The 22,465-nt window shown below is 39.8% G+C and overlaps 1 protein-coding gene across 4 annotated transcripts in view; it reads left to right on the top strand.

The window, feature by feature from the left end:
• LOC126994259 (acetylcholine receptor subunit beta-like 2) overlaps positions 1–22,465 on the top strand; it is a 140,126-nt gene that overhangs the window by 111,059 nt on the left and 6,602 nt on the right. The window contains exons 9-13 of one of the 4 annotated variants that reach the window (XM_050853544.1): positions 940–1,101; positions 6,217–6,338; positions 9,554–9,664; positions 11,973–12,088; positions 17,163–17,383. In XM_050853544.1, coding sequence (XP_050709501.1) covers positions 940–1,101; positions 6,217–6,338; positions 9,554–9,664; positions 11,973–12,088; positions 17,163–17,360 — 709 coding nt within the window. In that variant the 3' untranslated portion in view covers positions 17,361–17,383. The remainder of the gene's footprint in view (positions 1–939; positions 1,102–6,216; positions 6,339–9,553; positions 9,665–11,972; positions 12,089–17,162; positions 17,384–22,465) is intronic. The other 3 variants (XM_050853550.1, XM_050853556.1, XM_050853564.1) reach the window with 3 other exon arrangements.

Here is a 22,465-nt window from a genome sequence, read left to right on the forward strand (position 1 = left end):
AACCATTAAAACAAAAAATAACAAACAAAAATAATCAAACCACAAACAAGACAAAAAAAACAGACACGAAAAATATTCCCCAAAAAGTAAAGAAAAAATAAAACAACTTCAACACAAACCGGTACAAACTCGAAGATAATTGAAACTAAACTAAGTAAAAGTGAACAAAACACATTGCAGCAAACGCGCCCAATGAACGAACATAAGAGAGAGAGGCAGACGCTAAAAGCCGGATCTCGCGGGACACAGAAAACGGTAATCATATTTTTCTCATTTTATTGTGTTTATTTTTTTTTCATTTTCGTTTTTTTTTCATTTTGTGTGTGTGTGTGTGTGTGTGTGTGTGTGTGTGTGTGTGTGTGTGTGTGTGTGTGTGTGTGTGTGTGTGTCTTATTAGCCCAATTTAAAAGCCATTATTCTTTATTTTCCCCGTTACCTCTTTCTAATTTCTTCCCCATTTTTATACTTTTCTTTCTATTCCGTTTCCTCCCTTTTTTATGACTTTATTTTCTACCTTCCATTATTTCTTTCTTTTCCTTCCTTCTTCATTCCTTTCCCATCCCCCATCATTCCTCTCCTTTCTCTTTTCTCATTACTCCTTTCTCTTCCTTTTCTCCTATTTTTCTCCATCTCTTCTCCAATTCTCCTTCTTTTCTCCCTCATACCTCCTTCCCTTCCCTCTCTTCCTCCTTCTCTCATTCTCTTCTCCCTATCTGTTTCTCTTTTACCCTCCACAATTTACCTTTTCTTCTCTTCTTTTCTCCCTATCTCTCCTTCTCTTCTCCTCCCTACCTCTTCCTCTTTTCTCCTCGTCAGTTCTCTCCCTTCTCCTTTATATATCTCTTTTCCTTATCTCTTCCCTTTCTCCCTATCTCTCCTTTTCTTCCCCCAGCCTCACCCTCTCACCCACCTCCCTCACACCTCTCCTCTCTCCCCCAGGTCACCCTCCACCCACAAAATGTCCCCCTGGGTGAAGAGAGTGTTTATTCACGTCATGCCGCGTCTGCTCCTTATGAGACGACCCCAGTACGACCCCAGGAGCAGAAACCTCAAGTCACCCTCCGACCAAGAGTACGACCAGATGATGGACGGGGACCTCAGGTGAGAAAAAAAGCGACAGGTGTTTTGAATTAGGTCTCAGGTAATGGAAGGAAAGGGAAAGGTGAGTGTAGATGGAACGGAAAGGTAAGGAAGGTTTGCTAAGAGGGAGAGATGGAAAGGGAAAGGTGTGACAGGTGTTTAATTTAAATCTCAGGTAATGGAAGGAAAGGGAAAGGTGAGTGGAGATGGAGAGGAAAGATAAAGGGAGGCAAAGGTGTAAGGAATGTTTGAAGAGATAGGGAGATGAAAGGTAAGGAAAGGGAAAGGTGTGACAGGTGTTTTGAATTAGGTCTCAGGTAATTGAGGGAAAGGGAAAGGAATGTGACGGTGTAAGGAGATGGGGAGAAAAGGTAAGGCAAGGAAAACGTGTAAGAGAGGTATGAGAAGAGAGGTAGGAAAGGAAAATGAAGGAAAATGATGGAAGAGAGATGTGAAAAGAAGGAAAGGAAAGGTTAATGAAGGGAAAGGGATGACAAAAGACGAAAAAGGAAAAGAATATAGAGGTGAGACATGGATGATAATAGGGAAAAGGAATAAGATTAGAGAGGAAATGAAGAAGAAGGTGAAAAAGGGTCAGAAATGGAAGGAATGAGAAAGGAAGATAAAATATAGCAAGGAATAGAAAAAGAAAATGGGAGAAAAGCGTTACGGATGAGAGAGAGAGAGAGAGAGAGAGAGAGAGAGAGAGAGAGAGAGAGAGAGAGAGAGAGAGAGAGAGAGAGAGAGAGAGAGAGAGAGAGAGATAGAGAGGAAGAGAGAGAGAGAGGGCGAGAGAGGGAGAGAGAGAGAGAGAGAGAGAGAGCTATGACGGAAAGTTGGCAAGCTATTGATCTTTAGAGAGAGAGAGAGAGAGAGAGAGAGAGAGAGAGAGAGAGAGAGAGAGAGAGAGAGAGAGAGACAGACAGACAGACAGACTAAAACAATTAACAATCAAACATGAACAGTTCCATTCCTCGTTTGCTCGCTTTTCCAAACTCGAAGTCCTTTACGATAATGTTTGCAGGTAAATGAATCTCTCTTTTTTTTCCTTCATTCATAAACTGACCTCAGGGAACAATCTATTATTTATCTATTTAGCTATTCCCTCCTTTATCAATTCCTTTTATTTTTCTTACTTTTTACTAACTCACAATCACATTTTCTTTCTTTTCTTTGTTTTTTTCACTGTTTTTTTTCTATTTTTATCTGTTATGTATTATCAGGTCTTTCTTTTTTCCTTTTTTTTCTTCTTCTCGTTTCGCCATCTCCCATTTCCTTTCTTTCTTTCTCCTTTCCCTTTTAATTTCTGTTTTCTATTTCTCTTTTCAACTCTATTTTTAGCTGTCTTTTCTTTCGTTCTCCTCATTCTCCATTCTCCAATTCTTTCTTTCTTTCTCTCTTTCTTTTTCCTTCTTCCTTTGTTTCTTTCTTTCCATCTATCAAATATTTCCAACTCTTTCCCTTTCTTCCTTTCTTCTCGTTCTTCTCCATCTCCCATTTCCTTACTTTCATATTTTCTCTCATTTCTTCTATATATTTACGTTCTTTACTCTCTCTCTCTCTCTCTCTCTCTCTCTCTCTCTCTCTCTCTCTCTCTATCAAATATTCCCAACTCTTTCCTCTTCTTCCTTCCTTCTTCTTCCTCTCCATTTTCTCCGCGACGTGAGGAGACGAGGCGAGTGAATAAATGAATAGGAAAGGGAGGGAGAAGGAAGAGGAGGAGGAGGAGGAGGAGGAGGAGGAGGAGGAGGAGAAGAATAAGTAGTGTGGGAGGTGAGCGGAAGAGAAGTGACAGAATGAGGAAGAGGAGGAGTGAAGGAGAGAAAGGAGGCGTGAGGAAAGGTGAAAGGAGAGGGTGAGAAGGAGAGAAATGAGGAGGAAGAGGAGGAGGAGGGAGGGAGAGAGGGAGAGAGGAATAAGTAGAGGAAAGAGAGTGAAAGGAGATTGGAAAAGAAAAAAAGGAAGAGAGGAGAGGAAAGAAGAGAGGAGAGGAGAGAGAGAGAGAGAGAGAGAGAGAGAGAGAGAGAGAGAGAGAGAGAGAGAGAGAGAGAGAGAGAGAGAGAGAGAGAGAGAGAGAGAGAGAGAGAGAGAGAGAGAGAGAGAGAGAGAGAGAGAGAGAGAAAAACTGTGAAAGGAGAGTGAGAAAGAGAGAAATGAAGACAGACTGGTAGGGAAGGGAGGGAGGGAGGGAGGAAGGGAGAGAGGGAGAGAAAGGGAGAGAGTTTCGTGATTTGTTTTCTTTACTCTCCCTGCGGTCTTCTCTCCCTCTCTCTCTCACCCTATATTTATAAGACTGACCGAATCTCTCTCTCCTTCCCTCCCTCCCTCTCCCTCCTCTCCCTCCCTTCCTTCCTCCGTCCTTATCTCCCTCCATTCTATTTATCTTGACGCCTCTCCCTCCTTCCCTCTCTCCCTTCCTCCCTCTCCCTCTCTCTTCTCTCCTCTCCTCCAGTTGTTTCCTTCCTTCCTTTGCTCCTCCTTTCCAATCGTCCTTATTATTATTATTATTATTATTATTATTATTATTATTATTATTATTATTATTATTATTATTATTATTATTATTATTATTATTATTATTATTATTATTATTATTATTATTATTATTGTTATGGGAAGAGGAAGAGGTGTGGTGATATATGGAAGAGGAAGAGGAAGAGGAAAGATGAGTTTCTGGTAAGGGAAAGGATGGAGGAGGAGGTTATTTAAGAGGAGGAGGAGGAGGAGCAGGAAGAGGTGGAGGAAGAGGAGCAATCATTTGAAAAGGAAAATGGATGTCAAGAGGAGGAGGAGGAGGAGGAGGAGAAGGAGGAGGAGGAGGAGGAGGAGGAGGAGGAGGTATTGGAAGATAAGGGGAAGAAGATATTATATGAGAGGGAGAGAAGGAAGGAATTAGAGAAGAGAGGAGGAAAGGAGAGGGAAGAAGAGGAAGGGGATTAGAAGGAAGATAAACTGGAGAGAAATGAGAAGAGGAAGAGGAGGAGGAGGAGGAGGAGGAGGAGGAGGAGGAGAGGTGTGTTGGAGAGAAAGGAGGAAAGTGGAGGAGAGAAGATAGTAATGGATTGGAGAAACTTAGAATGTGGAAGAGGAAAGAAATGAAGGAAGGAATGGAGGGAAGAAGGGAAAAGATAAAGGAGAGAGAAAAAGGATGGAGGAGACTAAAGAAAAGGAGTGGAAGGAGGGAAGGAAGAAGGAGGGAAAAAGAAAAGAAGGGAAGAGAAAAAAGAAGAAAAGGGAAAATATGGATGAAGAGAAGGAAAGAAGATGAAAGAGAGAACAGGATGAGAAGGGAATAAAAGGAGATAGGAAGAAGAAAGGAAGGAGAAAAGAGGAGAAAGAGGGAGAGGAAAGGGAAGGGGATGAGGGGAAAGAAGAAACGAGAAAAGATAAGAAAAAGGGAAAGAAAGGAGGAGAAGGAAGGAGGAGGAAGGAGAAAAATAGAAGAATAGGAAATAAAAAAGGATGAGGGTGTGAAAGGGAGAAAAGAAAAGAAAAAAAAGATGAAAGACTTGACAAGAGGAGAAGGGAAAGGGAGGAAGGGCAGAGGAAGGAGGAGGAGGAGGAAGAGGAGGAGGAGGAGGAGGAGGAGGAGGGTCAGGTGAGGTCAGGTAGGGATGATTAAGTGAGGCAGGTGACAAATGGTGAGTGGAAGGCAATGAGAGGGCTAACAAGAGGAGGAGGAAGAGGAGGAGGAGGAGGAGGAAGAGGAGGAGGAGGAGGAGGAGGAGGAGTATGTGTTTCTCTCTTTCTAACACCTTCCTTATTTTTTCATTTCTTTTTAATTATTTTCTTTACTTCTTTTTCTTATCCATTCATCTCTTTCTCTCTCTCTTTCTACACTTACTTTATTTGTTCTTTTTCTTTCTTTTCTTTTTCATTGTTTTTCTTATTCCTTCGTCTCGTCCATTCATCCCTCTGTTATTTCTTTCTCTCTGTTCCACTTTCTTTTCCTCCTTTCTCTTCCTTTCCCTTTCATACCTTTTTTTTCTTCTCCTTTCTCTCTCTTAGTCTTCATTTCCTTTTTTTCCTTCTTTTTTTCTTTCCTCCTTTCTCTATTTCTTCTCGTTTCCAGTTCCTCCCTTTCCTTTCCGTTCTATTTCCCTCCATTCTTTTTTCTCTCCTCCTTTCTCCCTCCCTCTTTTTATTCCCACTCCCCTCCCGTTTACATTTTCTCGCCCTTCTTCCCTTTCCCTTCCTTCCTTTCTTTCTTCTTTCCTACTTTTATGTCCTCTCTTCTTCATTCTGTCTCTTCCCTTCCCTCCATTTCCACTTTTCCTTCCCCTTCCTTCCTTTCTTTCTTCTTTCCTACTTTATGTCCTCTGTTCTTCATTCTGTCCCTTCCCTTCCCTTCCCTTCCCTTCCCTTTTCCTCGTCTCTTATTTCTTTCCTCCTTTCTGTCCTTTTTTTCTCGTCTCCCTTTCTTCCATTTTCTCTTCCTCGTATTTTCTTTTCTCTCTCACTTTTTTATTAGTTTTTCCTCCTTTTCCTCTTCTTCTTGGTCCCCCCCTCATCCATTCTTTCTTCTTTCCTCCTGTTTCCATTCTTCTCTTCTCCTTTCTCTCCTTTCTCTCCTCTTCTCCGTCCCTCCCCCTCCATTATCCTCCCTTCTCTCCACGTCTTCTGTGATAAACGAGAACGGAGTGCCACAATTAACTCACAATTCGTCTCTCTCTCTCTCTCTCTCTCTCTCTCTCAGACAAACGGTTTAATTCGTGAAAAAAAAATGTGAATTGAACAAGTACTTTTTTCCTTTCCCGACTTCGTTTCTGCCAGTCCGTGTTGACTTCGAGAGAGAGAGAGAGAGAGAGAGAGAGAGAGAGAGAGAGAGAGAGAGAGAGAGAGAGAACAACAACAACAACAACAACAACAACAACAACAACAACAACAACAACAACAACAACAACAACAACAACAATAATAATAATAATAATAATAATAATAATAATAATAATAATAATAATAATAATAATAATAATAATAATAATAATAATAATAATAATAAAAATAACAATAATAATCCCAACAGCAATAATAATAATAATAATAGAAATAACAACAACAACAACAACATCACTACCACCATTACAACCACCACTACCACCACCACCACCAGTAACGCTTCCCCCTCTTCTTCAGCGACCCCTTCAGCGGCGAACCTTACGTGGAATACAACGCCGATGGGGGCAGCCTCGCGGGGGACACTCCGAGCTACAAGTTCAGTGAGGACTTCCTATCCTCGCACGCCACGGGGAAGTGTGGTGAGTGTGTGTGAGTGTGTGAGTGTGAGTGTGTGAGGGGAGGATGACTCTGTGGGTGTGTAGTGTGAGGATAGTATGTATGTGTGTGTGTGTGGGGGGGGGTGCAATCTTAACGCAGTATGAGTTTGGTGATCGTAGTGTGAGTGTAGAGTGGACGTAGTGTGTCTATGAGGAGTGTAGTGTGAAGGTACTGCGAGTTTAGTATGCGTGTAGTGTGTGTATCTTAGTCGTAGTGTGAGTATAGTATGCGTAGTGTAAGTGTAGCGGAAGTGTACCAATAGTAGTGTGAATCAAGCTATCGTAGTGTGAGTAGGCCTATAGTAAGTGTCAATCGTAGTGTGAGTTTAGTATCCGTAGTATAAGTGTAGCTGAGGTGTATCAATATTAGTGTGAATCAAGCTTTCGTAGTGTGAGTAGGCCTATAGTAAGTGTCTTAATCGTAGTGTGAGTTTAGTATCCGTAGTGTAAGTGTTGCGGAAGTGTACCAATAGTAGTGTGAATCAAGCTTTCGTAGTGTGAGTAGGCCTATAGTAAATGTCTTAATCGTAGTGTGAGTTTAGTATCCGTAGTGTAAGTGTAGCGGAAGTGTACCAATAGTAGTGTGAATCAAGCTATCGTAGTGTGAGTAGGCCTATAGTAAATGTATTAATCGTAGTGTGAGTAGAGTGATCGTAGGTTAAGTGTAGCAGAGGTGTAAATATAGTAGCGTGAATCTAGCTATCGTAGTGTGAGAATAGTGACCGTAGCGTAAAAATAGCAATCGTAGCCTAAAAATAGCGACCTTCGTGTCCAAAAGAGCAACTGTTGTGCCAAAAAATAGCAAAAGGTGTGAGAAAGTAGCGACGGTATTGTGAGTGTGAGTACGTGCGTGTGTATGTGTCTACGTGTGTGTGTTCGTGTGTGTGTCAGGCCAGCCCACGCCACCTCAGACACACGCCATTACCCGCCTCTCCGACCCACGCCCCCACGCCCCACACTCGTAATGGAAAGCCAATGTTTATTCCGCACCAACACACACCAGCCCAGCCAGCCGCCGCTCGCTACCGCATGGACGGGGAGCGAGGGAGGCAGAGGGAAGGAGAGGGGGGAAATAGAAGGATGAGATGAAAGGAAAGAGGCTGAGGGGAGGAGCAAAGGATAAAAGGATAAAGGGGGAAAGGAGAAGGAGAAGGAATGGGACAGATGGAAATGGGGCAAGAAGGAAAGAAAGGAAGGGACGGCGAAGAAACGGAAAAGAAGAGAAAGACATGAAGGGAAGGAAGTAGAAGGGAAGAGGAAAGGATGAAAGGATAAGAGGGGAAAGAAGAAAGGCAAAAGGAAGGACAGATGAAAAGAAAGATGGAAAAAGGCGGGGAGAGAAAAAGCGTAGGAGAAGGAAGGAAACAAAGAGAGAGAGAGAGAGGGAGAGAGATAAAGGGGAAAAGAGAGAGGGGAAGAGCAAGGGATAAAGGGATAAGAAACAAAAGATAAAAAAAGAAGGAAGGGGTTAGATAGAAAGGGAGAAGGAGGGGAAATAAAAGTGGAGGAAAGAAGGAGATAGAAAGCACGTAAGGGAGGGAGAAGGAAAGGAAAGTTGGAGAAGGAGAGAGAGAAATAGCAAAGGGAAAGGAATGGAAAGAGGAGAGATATACAAAACAAGGATTAGGGAAGGAGAGGCAGAGAATATGAGTGAGGAGGGGAGAAGGGAAGAGAAGAAAGGAGAAATAGGAAACGTACATAAATAGAAAACATATACTAAAGATGGGGGAAAGAGGACATAAGGAAGAAAAAAGAATAAGGAGGAAGAGAACCAGACAGCAACAATGTAAGTAATAAACAGGATAAAGAAGAAACAAAGAAAGAGAGAATGATGGAAAGCGGATAACGAAGGAAAAGAGGAAGAGAAAACGGTGAAAAGCGAATCAAGAAGAAATAGAGAAAGAGAAAATGGTGTAAAGCAGATAAAGATGGAATAGAGAAAGAGATAAAAAGGTAGAAATCGGATAAAGAAGGAATAGAGAAAGAGATAAAAAAGTAGAAATCGGATAAAGGAGGAATAGAGAAAGTGCAAGAGGAAAAAAATATGCACCTGTGAACACTTAGACAGGTAAACAAACCCCTTAATCCCCCTTCCTATAAGCCGCGTCCCTTGCATCACTTGGGCGGGATGTACGTGTCAACAGAACAGGTAAACACGCGCCTCAACACCTGGGCGGGAAGGGAAACTAATCTCTTCAACGCACCAGGTGATACACGGGTGAGAGACGCTAACGGGAGGTGTATCTTAGCAACGACTTTCACTCTCCTTTTTTTATTTATGGGATGGAAACCAATTTATTTGACGCGCCAGGTGATACACAGGTGAGAGACGCTAACGGGAGGTGTATCTTAGCGACGACTTTCACTCTCCTTTTTTTATTTACGGGATGGAAACTAATTTATTTGACGCGCCAGGTGATACACAGGTGAGAGACGCTAGCGGGAGGTGTATCTTAGCAACGATTTTCACTTTCCTTCTTTTTTACTAACACGTCAATTTGAGAAGATATGTTTATGGTTTCGATATTGGTCTTCGAAGTAATCGACGTTTTTTGCTTTACAGATTTTTGTTTTTAAATGTAAGGTTAATGTTTTTATTCTTTTTATCATTATTGTACGGTAAGTTTTGTTTGGCACGTCAAGTAGAGAAAAATATTTATGCTTTTTTATATTGTTTTTGATGGATTGACATTTTTTACTTCACAGATTGTTTTCTTTGTTTATTTTTAAGGTTATGTTTCTATTACTTTGCTTATATTTATTTCAGGTTAAGTTTTCTGTTTGTATGCTATGAGAATCTCTTTACCAGACATATAATATTTTTTTCTGAGATGACAAACATTTGATCTACATATTTTTTTACTTGTAAGATTACGTTTATATGGTTTTAGTTATATTTATTTTAGGTTAAGTTTTGATTTGTGTCACGAAAATACACACACACACACACACACACACACACACACACACACACACACACACACACACACACAGAGAAGCCATCATCACCCTCCCCCTCTTTCCCTCCCATCACATCTCCCCTTACCTCCCCCTCGCCTACATACTTTACCCTACACACCCTCTCCTTACCCCACATACTTCACACACACCCTCATACACCTCCCAGTCACACCCTCTCGGTTACCTGCCCCGCGACACACCTGCCTTCTCACACACCTGACACACCTTCACTACAGACTACGTACGGACCTATCACACCTGTCGCCTGCACGGGCCGCTCAGGTGTAAGGGAGAGGAGACGCCAAACACCTGTCCAATGTGTACTCTCACTCTCCTTCGCCTTGACTGTGAGTAACGAGTGAAGAAAATGATGAGTGAGTGAGTAAAGGGAGAGAAAATAACGCTAACTTGCTTGTATTGTTGGTTGAAGGCTTGATTTGACGCTTTGGTTGGTTTTGTTTTGTTTTGGTTTTTATTTCTTTTTTTTTTAGTAAAGGAAATTACGAGTGTGTGAAAGGAAATTGAGTTACGAAGGAGCGTTAACTTACTTGCATCGCTGTTGTTTTAAGGCTTGATTTGATGGAATTATGGGTTTCGTTCTTGTTTTGTTAGTGATGGAAATAGCGAGCGAGTGAAATGTGAGTGAGTCATAAAGAAACGCTAACTTTTATAACTGCTTGAAGGCCTGACGCTTTTCTTTGAGTGTGGGAGGAAAAAAAAGTTTATACTAACATGGTATATGAAGAATTTTCCCACTTGTTCGTGTAATATGAAAAAAAGGTAAGCTGTGTGATATTAACCAGACATTTTAAATAATTCCGCTTCTGCTTGTAATAAAGGAACTATGAGTGCAGTGCTAACATTCTTCTAGACATTTTGGGTCTTTTTCTAGTATGATATAAATGGAGAGAAGATGGAAAAGGTACAGCAGAGAGGTGACGAGGAAGAAACGAAGAGGGAGAAAGACATGCAGGGAAAGAAGCGGAGGGGAGGAGGAAAGGATAAAAGGATAAGAGGGGAAAGAAGAGAGGAAAAGGGAAGGGTAGATGAAAAGAAAAATGGAAAAAGGCAGGGAGAGAAGCGTGGTAGAAGCTATCTGAAGTCTTCCCGTTCTTCTATCTTCCTATTGCGTTTGTTAATTTCTACTTTTTTCCTCTTTCCATCAACTCAGAAGCAAACTCGATCAATCCCTTCTAACTCCTATTTTTTCCTTCTCTTATATATCTTCGTCCCTCCTTATCCATTTATCCTGTCTTTCCCTCTTTTCTTTCTCTTGTCTCTCTCCCTCCCTTCTTTCCCCATTTCTCCTTTTAACCTTTGCTCCTCCCCTCAGCCTCTTTCCTTCGTCTTTTGGGAGATAAGGTGAAGCCAAAACTTCCTAATTCACAGATACAAATCTTTTTCTGCCCTCACGTAACTCCCGTCAGTCTCTATTTAACACCAACACGAAATTCTGAAGTTCTCCCGCCTCTCAACATCTTCCCGCCCCGTCCTATCGCCTCAGGGCCAAGCTGTTACCTGCGTCTGTTAGTCCAGGTGTCGGCTTAATGAGATGCTAATCAGGTGTGTTGTGTCTTGATTCCCGGGAAACGACCCAAACGGGGACCCAATATCGCCTCCTCTCCCCCCCCCCCGACACCTGCCTACACACCTGAGCTTAATTAACGCCTGTTGTGGCTGCGTCAGGTGTATCTCCTCCTGCTGCCTCTCCAGATGTGGTGCGGACAGGTTTGGAAATGGTTTAGCGTGGTGTGTGTGTGTGTGTGTGTGTGTGTGTGTGTGTGTGTGTGTTTTGGTGAGTACGCCTTCCCCTTTAACAGGTAGATCCTGCTAATGTAGGTACCTGCAAACCCTGATCCAACCTTGATCCTACCAGTGCCGCGTTGGTAGCTCGGCCTCTGATGTAACACTAATCCCACCCATCAGAAAATATAAACTAGATTAACATTAAAAAATACTATCGCACCCATTATGTAATCTAGCTTTTCATAAACATCTATCGTACCCATTATATAAACTAGCTCCTCATAAACATCTTTGGTACCCATTATATAAACTAACTTCCATAAACATCTTTCGTACCCATTATATAAACTAACTTCCATAAACATCTTTCGTACCCATTATATAAACTAGCCACTTTTCAAAAAAATATGTACCTCAAACCTTCCCTGTAAGACTTCTCGATACGACCTCAATATTCCTTACATAAACGCAAGCTTTCTTTCATCAAGTCTACGGTAAACTCCATCCACTTTTCAATATGTCCCTCAAACTTTCCCTGCAAGACTTATCCTCAATACGATTTTAACATTCCTTACATGAACCCAACCTTCTCCCTCATCAAGTCTACGGTATACTCCATCCACTTTTCAATATGTCCCTCAATCCTTCCCTGTAAGACTTAACCTCAATACGATCTTAACATAAACCTAATCTTCTCCCTCATCAAGTCTACGGTCTCATCAAGCCAATTTTCAAATACCTCCCTATAACCCATCCGTCGCTCCCTCCCATGCAGACGTCAGCGGGTGTCAACTGTAATCTTAATATTCCTTACCTAAACGCTACCCTCTCCCTCATCAAGTCTACGGTCCCATCAAGCCTGTTTTCAAATACCTCCCTATAACCCAGCCGTCGCTCCCTCCCTTACAGACCTCGGCGGGTGTCACCTTCACAGCCAGCGAACTTACTCCCCCGAGATCCAGAAGGCGATCGAGGGCGTGCAGTTCATCGCTCAGCACATCAAGGACGCAGACAGAGACAACGAGGTACGCCCCACACACCTGCCCTCACACCTGGCCACCTGTCTTACCTTGCTTTCATGTGGGGCTAACAGGGGGACTTGAAAGGATATAAAAAGGACCTGAGCATCTTAAAGTATGACTGAAAGGATCGATAAGTAGGACTAAAGAGACTGAAAATGGGGGTAACAGGGGGACTTGAAGGAATATGAAAAGGACCTGAGGAGCTTTTTAAAACATGACTGAACGGATAATTGAATAGGGCTGAGGGACTGAAAAATGGGTGAAACAGTTAAGAAGGACATGGGGAGTTTAAAAAAGGAGGCTGAAAGGAGAACTAAGACTAAGGGGACTCAATAGGACTTAAGGTGACTAGGAGGGTTCTAAAGGGATTAAGGGAATTGGAAAAGGAAGTAAATTGTACTCAAGGGACCAAAAAGGGGGTTACAAATAACTTGACGGTTCTGAACGGGGTTAAAGGACCATCCACAGACAGATAAGGGCTTGCAGGGGGTTGAAAGTTAATGGATCTAAAGGGAATAGGCAGTGAGAGGTTCAAAAAGCTGCAAGTGACGATGACTTACAAAGGAGCTAAGAATGACAAGTGGACTGAAATGACGTTGTATGTAGAGGCAACTGTAATTAAGACTGAAAGGAGAAAGGGGAGACAGGAACCTTTCACAAGGGTTTACATTGAGAGCAAACATAGCAACAGACGGTAGGAAAAATAAAGAGGAGAAAGGAACAGATTGAACAATTTTAAGTAGTGTGCTGACAAAGAACAACAACAACAAAAAAGGACAGGAAGGAAAAGAAAGTGGAATAGACAGAACCTTTTCACAACATGACTCATATAACGTTAGCGAAGAAAATTCAAAAGGGACAGACAGAAGACTTTTAAGGAGAATGCAGACAGAGAACAATGAAATAAACGATAGGAAAGGGAGGAGCAGGAACAGACAGAATCCATTCACCACAAGACTGAACACTTTTCTGACCGTTTCTAACATTAGATAAGTAAATTCAAAAGGGGCAGATTGTTACAGAGACAGCATAACCTCACTCTTACCAAACCTCACAATTCACATCTTTTCCTCTTCCCTCTGAATAACACAACAAACACACCACACTAACATCTCCCTTATGATCTATCTCAACGTGGTATGCAGGAGGAACCTTACAATATATTTTCTTTTCTTTTAGCTTTTTTAAGTCTATTGTTACTCTTTTTATTGGTGAAGAACTCTGAGGCTGACTCAAGAATGTTAACTAAATGAAACCCTTGCCCACACGCCAAAGAGAAAGAGAGAAAGAGAGAGAACAGACAAACACACAGACAGGTGGATGATGCTGTAATTTAAGGCTTATTTTTGGCAGGTAAGGAGACTCGCTCAGGTGCTGCTCACGAGGACTCTTAAGACGACGACCACGAAACGTAAACCACGAAAATTCTGACGCTTTTAAAGTTTGGCCCAAAAGTTAAGTCTTCGCGGTAAATAAAAAAGTGAAAAATTCTAAAATCGCTGATTGGCTTAAATATATACATAAAAACAGAACGGAATAACTCTCGTGCTCTTAAGCTTACCAAAAAATTTAGTCTTCACGGGATGACCCTTTTGTTTCCATAGACGAAATAATAAAAAAAACTGTGATTTTTTTTTTAAACCACAAACTGATTTTCACATTTAAAACAGTTAAAGTAAAGAAAATCAAACCAACTACTGCTTTACGTGTTTAAAAGTAAAAAAAAGACAAAACCATAAAAAAACGAGAACTGATTTACGTAATAATGAAATGGTAAAAAAATGCTAAAAAAAACTATTATTCACTTGACGAGATAATCATCGTCCCATTCAACAACCAAATGGAGGGAAATAAATTAACAAATATGCGAGGATATAAAAGTATAATAAAACAGTAATGAATGTCCCAAGACCGTAAAGAAATAAAACAAAAAACAATCCGAATAAACTAAATTAGGCACAAAAATCCGAAGGTTGAGTGTAAAAATAAAGAAAAATCAGACAACAAACTTTTTAAACTCGAAATGAACGAAATCAATAAAGAAAAAGAAAGAAATTTACAAAAGAAAAATTGGAAACAAAAACAAAACAAAATGAAAGATGTCAAATTATAAACAGAACTACATATACATGAATAGATAAAAAAAAGAGTCCTTGAATAAATAAATAAAGTATATGAATAGATGAATAAAGAGTGTATGAATAAATAAATAAAAGGCGAAGAGGAGAGTTTAATAATTCACAAAGTCGCATCGAACCCTCGCCGAAGCCATGCAAAAAATAATAACTCGTGGAAGGCGATTAAGAGCTTTGCGACGGAAGCTTTTCACTCAATCTTGCGCGGAAATAATCCTAAACGCGGAGACTAAAAGAAAGATAAATAAAAAAATGAAAAACTCGTAAATACAGCTGGATAGAAGCACCTTAAATATATAGAACAAATAGCATGAATTGATAGACAAATAGAAACGAGTAAATAATCCAATACACTCAGACGAAAAGAAAGATAAATATATAAATGATGATAAATGGAAGACTCGAAAATATAGCTGGATATAAGCACCTCAGATATATAGAACAAATAGAACGAATGAATAAATAAACAGAATTTGAATAACTAAGCTAATGCACGGAGATTAAAATGAAAATGAAATATGAAAAAAATAAATGAAAGATAAAAACCACAGCTAAACAGAAGCACTTTAAATAGACGGAGCAAGTAGTACAAATAAATATATCCTCAGAACCAGAACAAAATATGGCAAACAAAACAAAAGTCCGTGAGTTCGTTCAGCGTCTTAATTACAATCACGAAATATCGATAAACTAATTTCTTACAACTAATCAGTGCAAAATTACTCCACACATATCAACATCATTACTCATTTTTATTATAATATAGAAAAAAATATTAGTTTCCTTCGGTTTCTTAATCAAACTTACGTGAATATAAAAAAAAAAAATCAACTATTCACAGCAATTCTGAATAATTAATCCACCATACCCATATAATTATTCACTATTATTATTATTATTATTATTATTATTATTATTATTATTATTATTATTATTATTATTATTATTATTATTATTATTATTATTATTATTATTATTATTATTATTATTATTATTATTATTATTATTATTATTATTATTATTATTATTATTATTATTATTATTATTATTATCATCATCATTATTATTATTATCATTATTATTATTTTCATTTTTCTAACTAATCGTGTAATGCCTTTTCATCTAATGAGAGTATTCGTACAATTTAATTAACCCAAAATTTATATTATCAACCAAAAACCCATATCATTACTTTCATTATTATGCTAATTAAACGTGTAAGTGCTTTTCAACTAATGACAGTCTTCTAGCAATTTAATTAACCCAAAACTATATCATTACTCACTATTATTTTCCTAACTAATCGCGTCAGACCTTTCAACTAATCAACGTATGCTGGAAATCTAATTAATCAAAAGCTATTTCAATAACCCAAACCTATAATATTAGTCACTATCATTAATCTTTGCAAGTATCACAGTATTCTGACTAACTAATTAACCCAAAACTATGTCATTACTCATCAATGTTATTATCCTAACTAATCGTGTAAGTCCTTTTCAACCAATAACACTTCTGGCCATTTAATTAACCAAAAGTTGATCATTTCTCACTAACACTATTTTCGTAACCAATCGTGGGAGGCGTTATCAAGTAATTACTTTATTCTGGCAATTTAATTAACCCCAAAACTATATCATTAACTCAAAACTATGTCATTACTCACTATCACTCTTTTCCTAACTAACCGTGCGAGGCCTCGTGAGCAAGCTACCTGAGCGAGTCTCCTTCGCGACGAATCTGTGCTTACATACCGTCTTTGCTTCCTAGCCTCTTAGCAGTCCTTAGTCAGCCTTAGTCAGTTTCAAGGAACCTCTCAGGAGTGCGAACGTCCCCTTCTTAGCCTCCCTCTACCTGCCTGCGCGCCTAGGTAGTGTCAGCTTAATGAGAAGGTGCAGGTGTGGCCTTGTGTTTACCTGTCCGTGTCACACCTGTACAGGTTCTCATTGCCTCACGATATGTTTGAGGCTGGTCAGTTTCTATTTTTTATTTTATTATCATATTGTCTGGTTATGGTCATTGTTTTTTTATAAGTCTCGTCTCAGCTCCTGTTTGTATTGTTTATTATTGTTATTATCATTATTATCATTATTACGACTGTTGATTTGATTGTACATATCTGTTTCTCATGACCCCCTAAGCTGTCGACTATTGGCATGAGAGAGAGAGAGAGAGAGAGAGAGAGAGAGAGAGAGCGTGTGTGTGTGTGTGTGTGTGTGTGTGTACAGTAATAGTCGTAGTTGTAGTAGTAGTCGTAGTAGTAATAGTTTTGGTGGTGATGGTGGTGGTGGTGATGGTATGGTGGTGGTGATGGTGGTGGTGGTGTGTGACGCTTATAGTGGTGGTGGTGGTGCTGGTGGTGATGGTTGTCATGGTGATGGTGTTGGTGGTGATGGTGGTGATGAATGACCCTAACAAGAAGAAAATCACAAAAAAAAAGAAAAAAAATATCAAAGAAAAAAAAAAAGACAGCAGTTCTGGAGGTGCTCAAGGGGCCTAGAGACGAGCCTTCTGCGGCGCCTCCAGCAAGAAACCTCACTCCATTTTCTCTGCTACTCTCTGCCCTGCCATCAATGCCTCTATCCGTTTTCTGTGACAGTTTTAAGGGGACACTAAAGTAGAGTACCCACGCCAGCCAACACATCCCTTAACCATGCCTAATAATAACAATACTAACGATGGTGCTAATGCTAGGAAATAATGATGATGATGTCCCCTTGTTTTCTCTCCTTCTTCAGCCAAAGTAACCACCCACATTTCCTTTGCTTTCCATCTTTACAGGAGTGCGAAGCTTGGAAACTTAACACTATCAAATAACAACCATAAGAGCAATAATTATGGTGTTAGGTATTGATGATGATGATGATGATGTCCCCTTTATTTTTCTCTCCTCCTCCCCCCAACAAGAGTAACCACCCACACTGTGCTTTCCATTTTTACAGGAGTGCGAAGATTGGAAATTTATAGCCATGGTGCTAGACAGACTGTTTCTGTACGTGTTTCTCCTGCTCAATATATTCGGGTTGGTGATCTTTTTCCGGGCCCCTTCACTCTATGACCAAAGACCCGCGATAGACGAGGCTTTATCAGAGATCACATTATTAATTAAGAACTATACGCACACTAGACAACTAGCCTGAGCTGCCTGCCTCCATCCCCCAGAGTAAGTTGATTCTCTGACGGTCCAAATGAGGGAAGACCCGCTGCCCTCTGAGTCTGTGGCATCGCAGGCTCACGCGTCTCAGTTTTTCCTTGAGTCCCCCCCGACGAAGGGAGAACTGAGGGTGGCCCATGTCCCTGCCGCCTTAGTCTCAGGTGGCGTGCGGTGCCTTCTCCTCCTAGTTGCTCCTTTACATTCACTCTCTTGTCACTGTTGTGGCCTAACCGTCCTGTTGCTTCTCTCATTGCAAAACACAAAGTTCGAAATGGGAGTTAACTAAAAACCGATCTCGACCTGCTAAACAATATCACTTGGACCCCCCCCTCAAAAACCCGCCCCCCCCCGCCCTCCCCCCTCGCCCCCTTCCACTCTACTCCAATTCAGTCCAATCCACTCCTTGCCAAAGAATAAAGTCATTACATTACATATGCTCTTAAAAGAATGGTATAGCTGTTTTTTTTTTTACATAAACGTTATTTTTTTATATCAACTCATGCATTTTCCGAATATTAGCTTTAGCTCGCACATCGCACGCTTCGGATTGAGACTGCATGACCCCTTGTGTTTGTTCTCTACTGATATAGTTGTCTGTCTGTCTGTCTGTCTGTCTGTCTGAAGATCTTCCTCTGAGAACCCACCACCTCTTCCAGCACTGTTAACTAGACGGTTCTGAAGACTTTTCTAAGTTTGGCAAATACAGAAACCAAACTGCGAGGACTTGAGACTTCACGGAAAAATAATAACAAACAGCATCACAAAAACTCTTGATTTCGGTCTAAAAAAAAAAAACATTACCTTCTTGAATGACATAGAGAAAATAACAACTCTCATCATTCTTGTACTAAAAATATCAAGAAAATCACTTAAATGTTTCTTCCATACCGGAAAATTGAAAATACCCTGAAAACTGAACTTCCAAAACTATGACATAACAAGCTTTCCATATTTCCCTTCTCACAAAGTAAAATTTTCCGTGATGTTTCTTTTTTCCTCCACCAACTAAATAAACAAAAAAAGTGAGACTGATATATATAGAGAAAACAAACCCAACCATAACAACTTTCTTTATTAATTAATCTCAAAACTAAACCATTTCTTTGTGTCCACCTTCCCCCTGAGCGAAACTTACTGGTGAAAAGCGGGCCTCGAAGAACTGACGATTAGGACGAAGAACAATGAAACGTTTTGAACCTTATTGAAATCTTGCGTTCAGGTAGAGAGATGAGGGAATATACCTGTGTGTGTGTGTATGTGTGTGTGTGTGTGTGTGTGTGTGTGTGTGTGTGTGTGTTCATAATTGGATTTCAACATACAAGAATGATGGAAAATGGAGAAAGAAAAAAGTATGGCAGGTTTGAGAGAGGGAAGTGAATGAGAAATAGGAAAGAGGGTGAAAAAAGGTGAATGAGTAAGGAAAGAGAAATAGAGAATAAGGAAAAGGGAAAAGGGAGTGATAATATGGGAAAATCAGACTACATGTGGGAATGCGATAAACAGAGGAATGATAGAATGGTTAAAAAGAAGGAAAAAGGGTGAGAGCGAGTCAAGGAGATAAGAAAAGAGGTGAAAAAATAGAAAAAAATTGAAAAAAAATTAAAATAGTAATAATGATTTTGAAAGGCATAGGAAGTTCTGAAGACTATGAAAACAGCACACACACACACACACACACACACACACACACACACACACACACACACACACACACACACACACACACACACGACTCCAAGAAGCATGAGCGTCAGCATGTGTGTGTCTGTGTGTACGTTTGTGTCGTGAAATAAAAAAAAAAATAAAGTAAAGAAAATGTAAAGAAAGTTTCAGATGAAATTATACACTAAATGAATAAATGATAAGTTGAATAAATGAAATATGTTTTATAAGGATCTGTGCATGAGGTGTGAAATGTATGCACACACACACACACACACACACACACACACACACACACACGAAAAATACAGAAAAAACTAAAATATCAAAGAATTATAGGATTTTTACATAATTTCGACGAGTAAAAAAAAAAAAATGAAAATATCTCCTCGCTACCTCAGAGGGTTAAAACCACTATTATTACTATTATTATTATTATTATTATTATTATTATTATTATTATTATTATTATTATTATTATTATTTGGCCCACTTCCACCTTTCTGTTCTAACTTCCTATAATCCCTCTCCTTTACCTCCTCTCTCTCTCCCCCTCCTTTTTAATCCACCCCTTTCCCTACAGATCACCCCTAATCCCTTAATCCCCTAATCTCTCTCTCTCTCTCTCGTAACATAACTCTTCAAGAAAAGGTAATCGCTCTCTTTCACTTTCTCCTACTCCTCCTCCTCCTATTAGCCCCTTAACCCCAAAACTCTAAGGGGAAAAGGTGCCAAATTTAACATCCAAAATTTCTCTTTATAAAATTCAATCAGAAAAAATGAAAAAGAAGAAAAAAAAAGAATGAAACTGAGAAGTGGTGGATTTTTACATGTTCTTGAGTTAGTTGTCTGTTTGTCCGTCTGTCCGTCCGTCCGTCTGTCTGTCTGTCTGTTTATTTTTTTTCTTTCTCTTTTTCTCCGTATCACCTGTCCTTTTCTAGATGTACCTGTGTGTGTGTTTGGATTACTAAGCTGTTTTGATCAAGTGTTTGAGGTATTTATTTATCGCTTTGACTGTGCTGTTTTTTTTCTTAGTCTTGTATGTAACTAAAACGGTAATAATAATAATAATAATAATAATAATAATAATAATAATAATAATAATAATAATAATAATAATAATAATAATAATAATAATAATAATAATAATAATAATAATAATAATAATAATAATAATAATAATAATAATAATAATAATAATAATAATAATAATAATAATAATAATAATAATAATAATAAAGGAAAACGCAAGAGGAGAGAGAAAACCTTTACATCTTCTACGAGTTAATGAGAGAGAGAGAGAGAGAGAGAGAGAGAGAGAGAGAGAGAGAGAGAATAATAAGAAGAAAGAAAGAGTGAGACAGAGAAAGAACGAACGAGTCTTATTCAGGAACAAGAATTAGATTACTCTCTCTCTCTCTCTCTCTCTCTCTCTCTCTCCCCGTACATTCATTACATGGCCAAAAGGGAATTTCAGGAAGGCGAAGGAATTTTGGGAGCCATGAAGATGCAGTAATAAAGCGACGATTTAAGAGGAAGAGGAAGAAGAGGAGGAGGAGGAGGAAGAGGAGGAGGAGGAGGAGGAGGGGGAAGGAGGTGGAGGAGGAGGAAGGTAGGAGGGAAGGAAGTAAGGAAAGATTCTGAAGGACTTCCATGCCATTCACTCTCTCTCTCTCTCTCTCTCTCTCTCTCTCTCTCTCCCGCACGCTCACTTTCAAGTATGTAATAATATTATGATCATTTCTCTCGTTTAATTCATGCAACCATTTACTGCGAAATATGAGGAGAGAGAGAACGCACACACACACACACACACACACACACACACACACACACACACACACACACACACACACACACACACACACACACACACACACACACACACACACAAATATAATAAAGACACACAAACGAGAGAGCTGGAAATGTGTTAGTAATCATATATCTCAACGCGGCCGGTCAAGCGCAATGGACAGACAAAAAAACAACAGCAAAAAATATATATATACCCCCCCCACACACAAACACACACAGCACTTGATTTTCGCCCCTATTCCCTCCTACCATAAGGGCGGAAGTCACGTATAGGAGAGACTGGGTGTGAGGCTTTGTGTGCGTGTGTGTGTGTGTGTGTGTGTGTGTGTGTGGGTGCAGAAAGTGATATGCAACATGAAAGAGGAGCAACCAAATTTTTGTTAATTGGTGGCAAAAAATTTAAAAAGAGGAATGAAGCGGATAATGAGAGAGAGAGAGAGAGAGAGAGAGAGAGAGAGAGAGAGAGAGAGAGAGAGAGAGAGAGAGAGAGAGAGAGAGAGAGAGAGAGAGAGAGAGAGAGAGAGAGAGAGAGAGAGAGAGAGAGAGAGAGAGAGAGAGAGAGAGAGAGAGAGAGAGAGAGAGAGAGAGAGAGAGAGAGAGAGAGAGAGAGAGAGACGACACAAATAGTTGAACTGAGAAAACCATGATGGGAAGGAGATAAGAGAGGGGAGGAGGGAGAAAGAGAAAGAGGAAGAGAAAGGATAATTGGAGGAAAGAGGGAGAGAGAGAAAGAAGAGGGAAAGAGTGTTGATGAGGAATGGAAGGACATGAAAGGGAATAATAAGGAGAAAGAAGGACAAGGAAAAGCGAGGACAATATGAAGTCAGAATGAAAGAATAAGGAAATATTATTGGCAAAAAAAAAAGGATTATAAAGTTGGAATAAGGAGGAGGAGGAGGAAGAGGAGGAGGAAGAGGAGGAGGATGACGATAATTAGCAATAGGAAAAAGAGTGGGAAAAAAAGAATACGAAGATGAAGAAGAGGAGGAAGAAGAGGAGAAAGAGAAGGATTATAGTCGAGTGAGTTTGACGAATGAAAGAGAAAGAAGAAAAGGAATAAGAGGAGAAAGAGGAGGAAAAAGGAAAACAGGAAAAGTGGGTTTGAAGAATGAAAGGGAAATAAGAAGTGGAAGAAGAGGAGGAAGAAGAGGAGAAAGTGGAGGATATTAGTTGAGTGAGTTTGATGAGTGAAAGAGAAATAAGAAGTAGAAGAAGAGGATGAAGAAGAGGAGAAAGAGAAGGATATTGGTTGAGTGAGTTTGATGATTGAAATAGGAAAAAGAAGTGGAAGAAGAGAAGGAAGAGGAGGAAAAAAGAGAAGAAGAATAGAAAAGTGAGTTTGGCGAATGATAGAGAAATTAGAAGAGGCAGAAGAGGAGGAAGAGAAAGATAATACAAAAGTGAGTTTGTTGAATGAAAGAGAAATACAAGGAGGGACGAAAAAAATACCAATAACACACACAAAAAAAAACAGATTAAGTGAATGATAAGCAAGATACAAACAGAATGATTCACACACACACACACACACACACACACACACACACACACACACACACACACACATACACACACTTCCCGAGCCGAACAAACGCCAGGAAGGGTCTCGTT

The sequence above is a fragment of the Eriocheir sinensis genome, chromosome 7, assembly GCF_024679095.1.
Source record: "Eriocheir sinensis breed Jianghai 21 chromosome 7, ASM2467909v1, whole genome shotgun sequence".
In the NCBI taxonomy this organism is placed as follows: Eukaryota; Metazoa; Arthropoda; class Malacostraca; order Decapoda; family Varunidae; genus Eriocheir; species Eriocheir sinensis.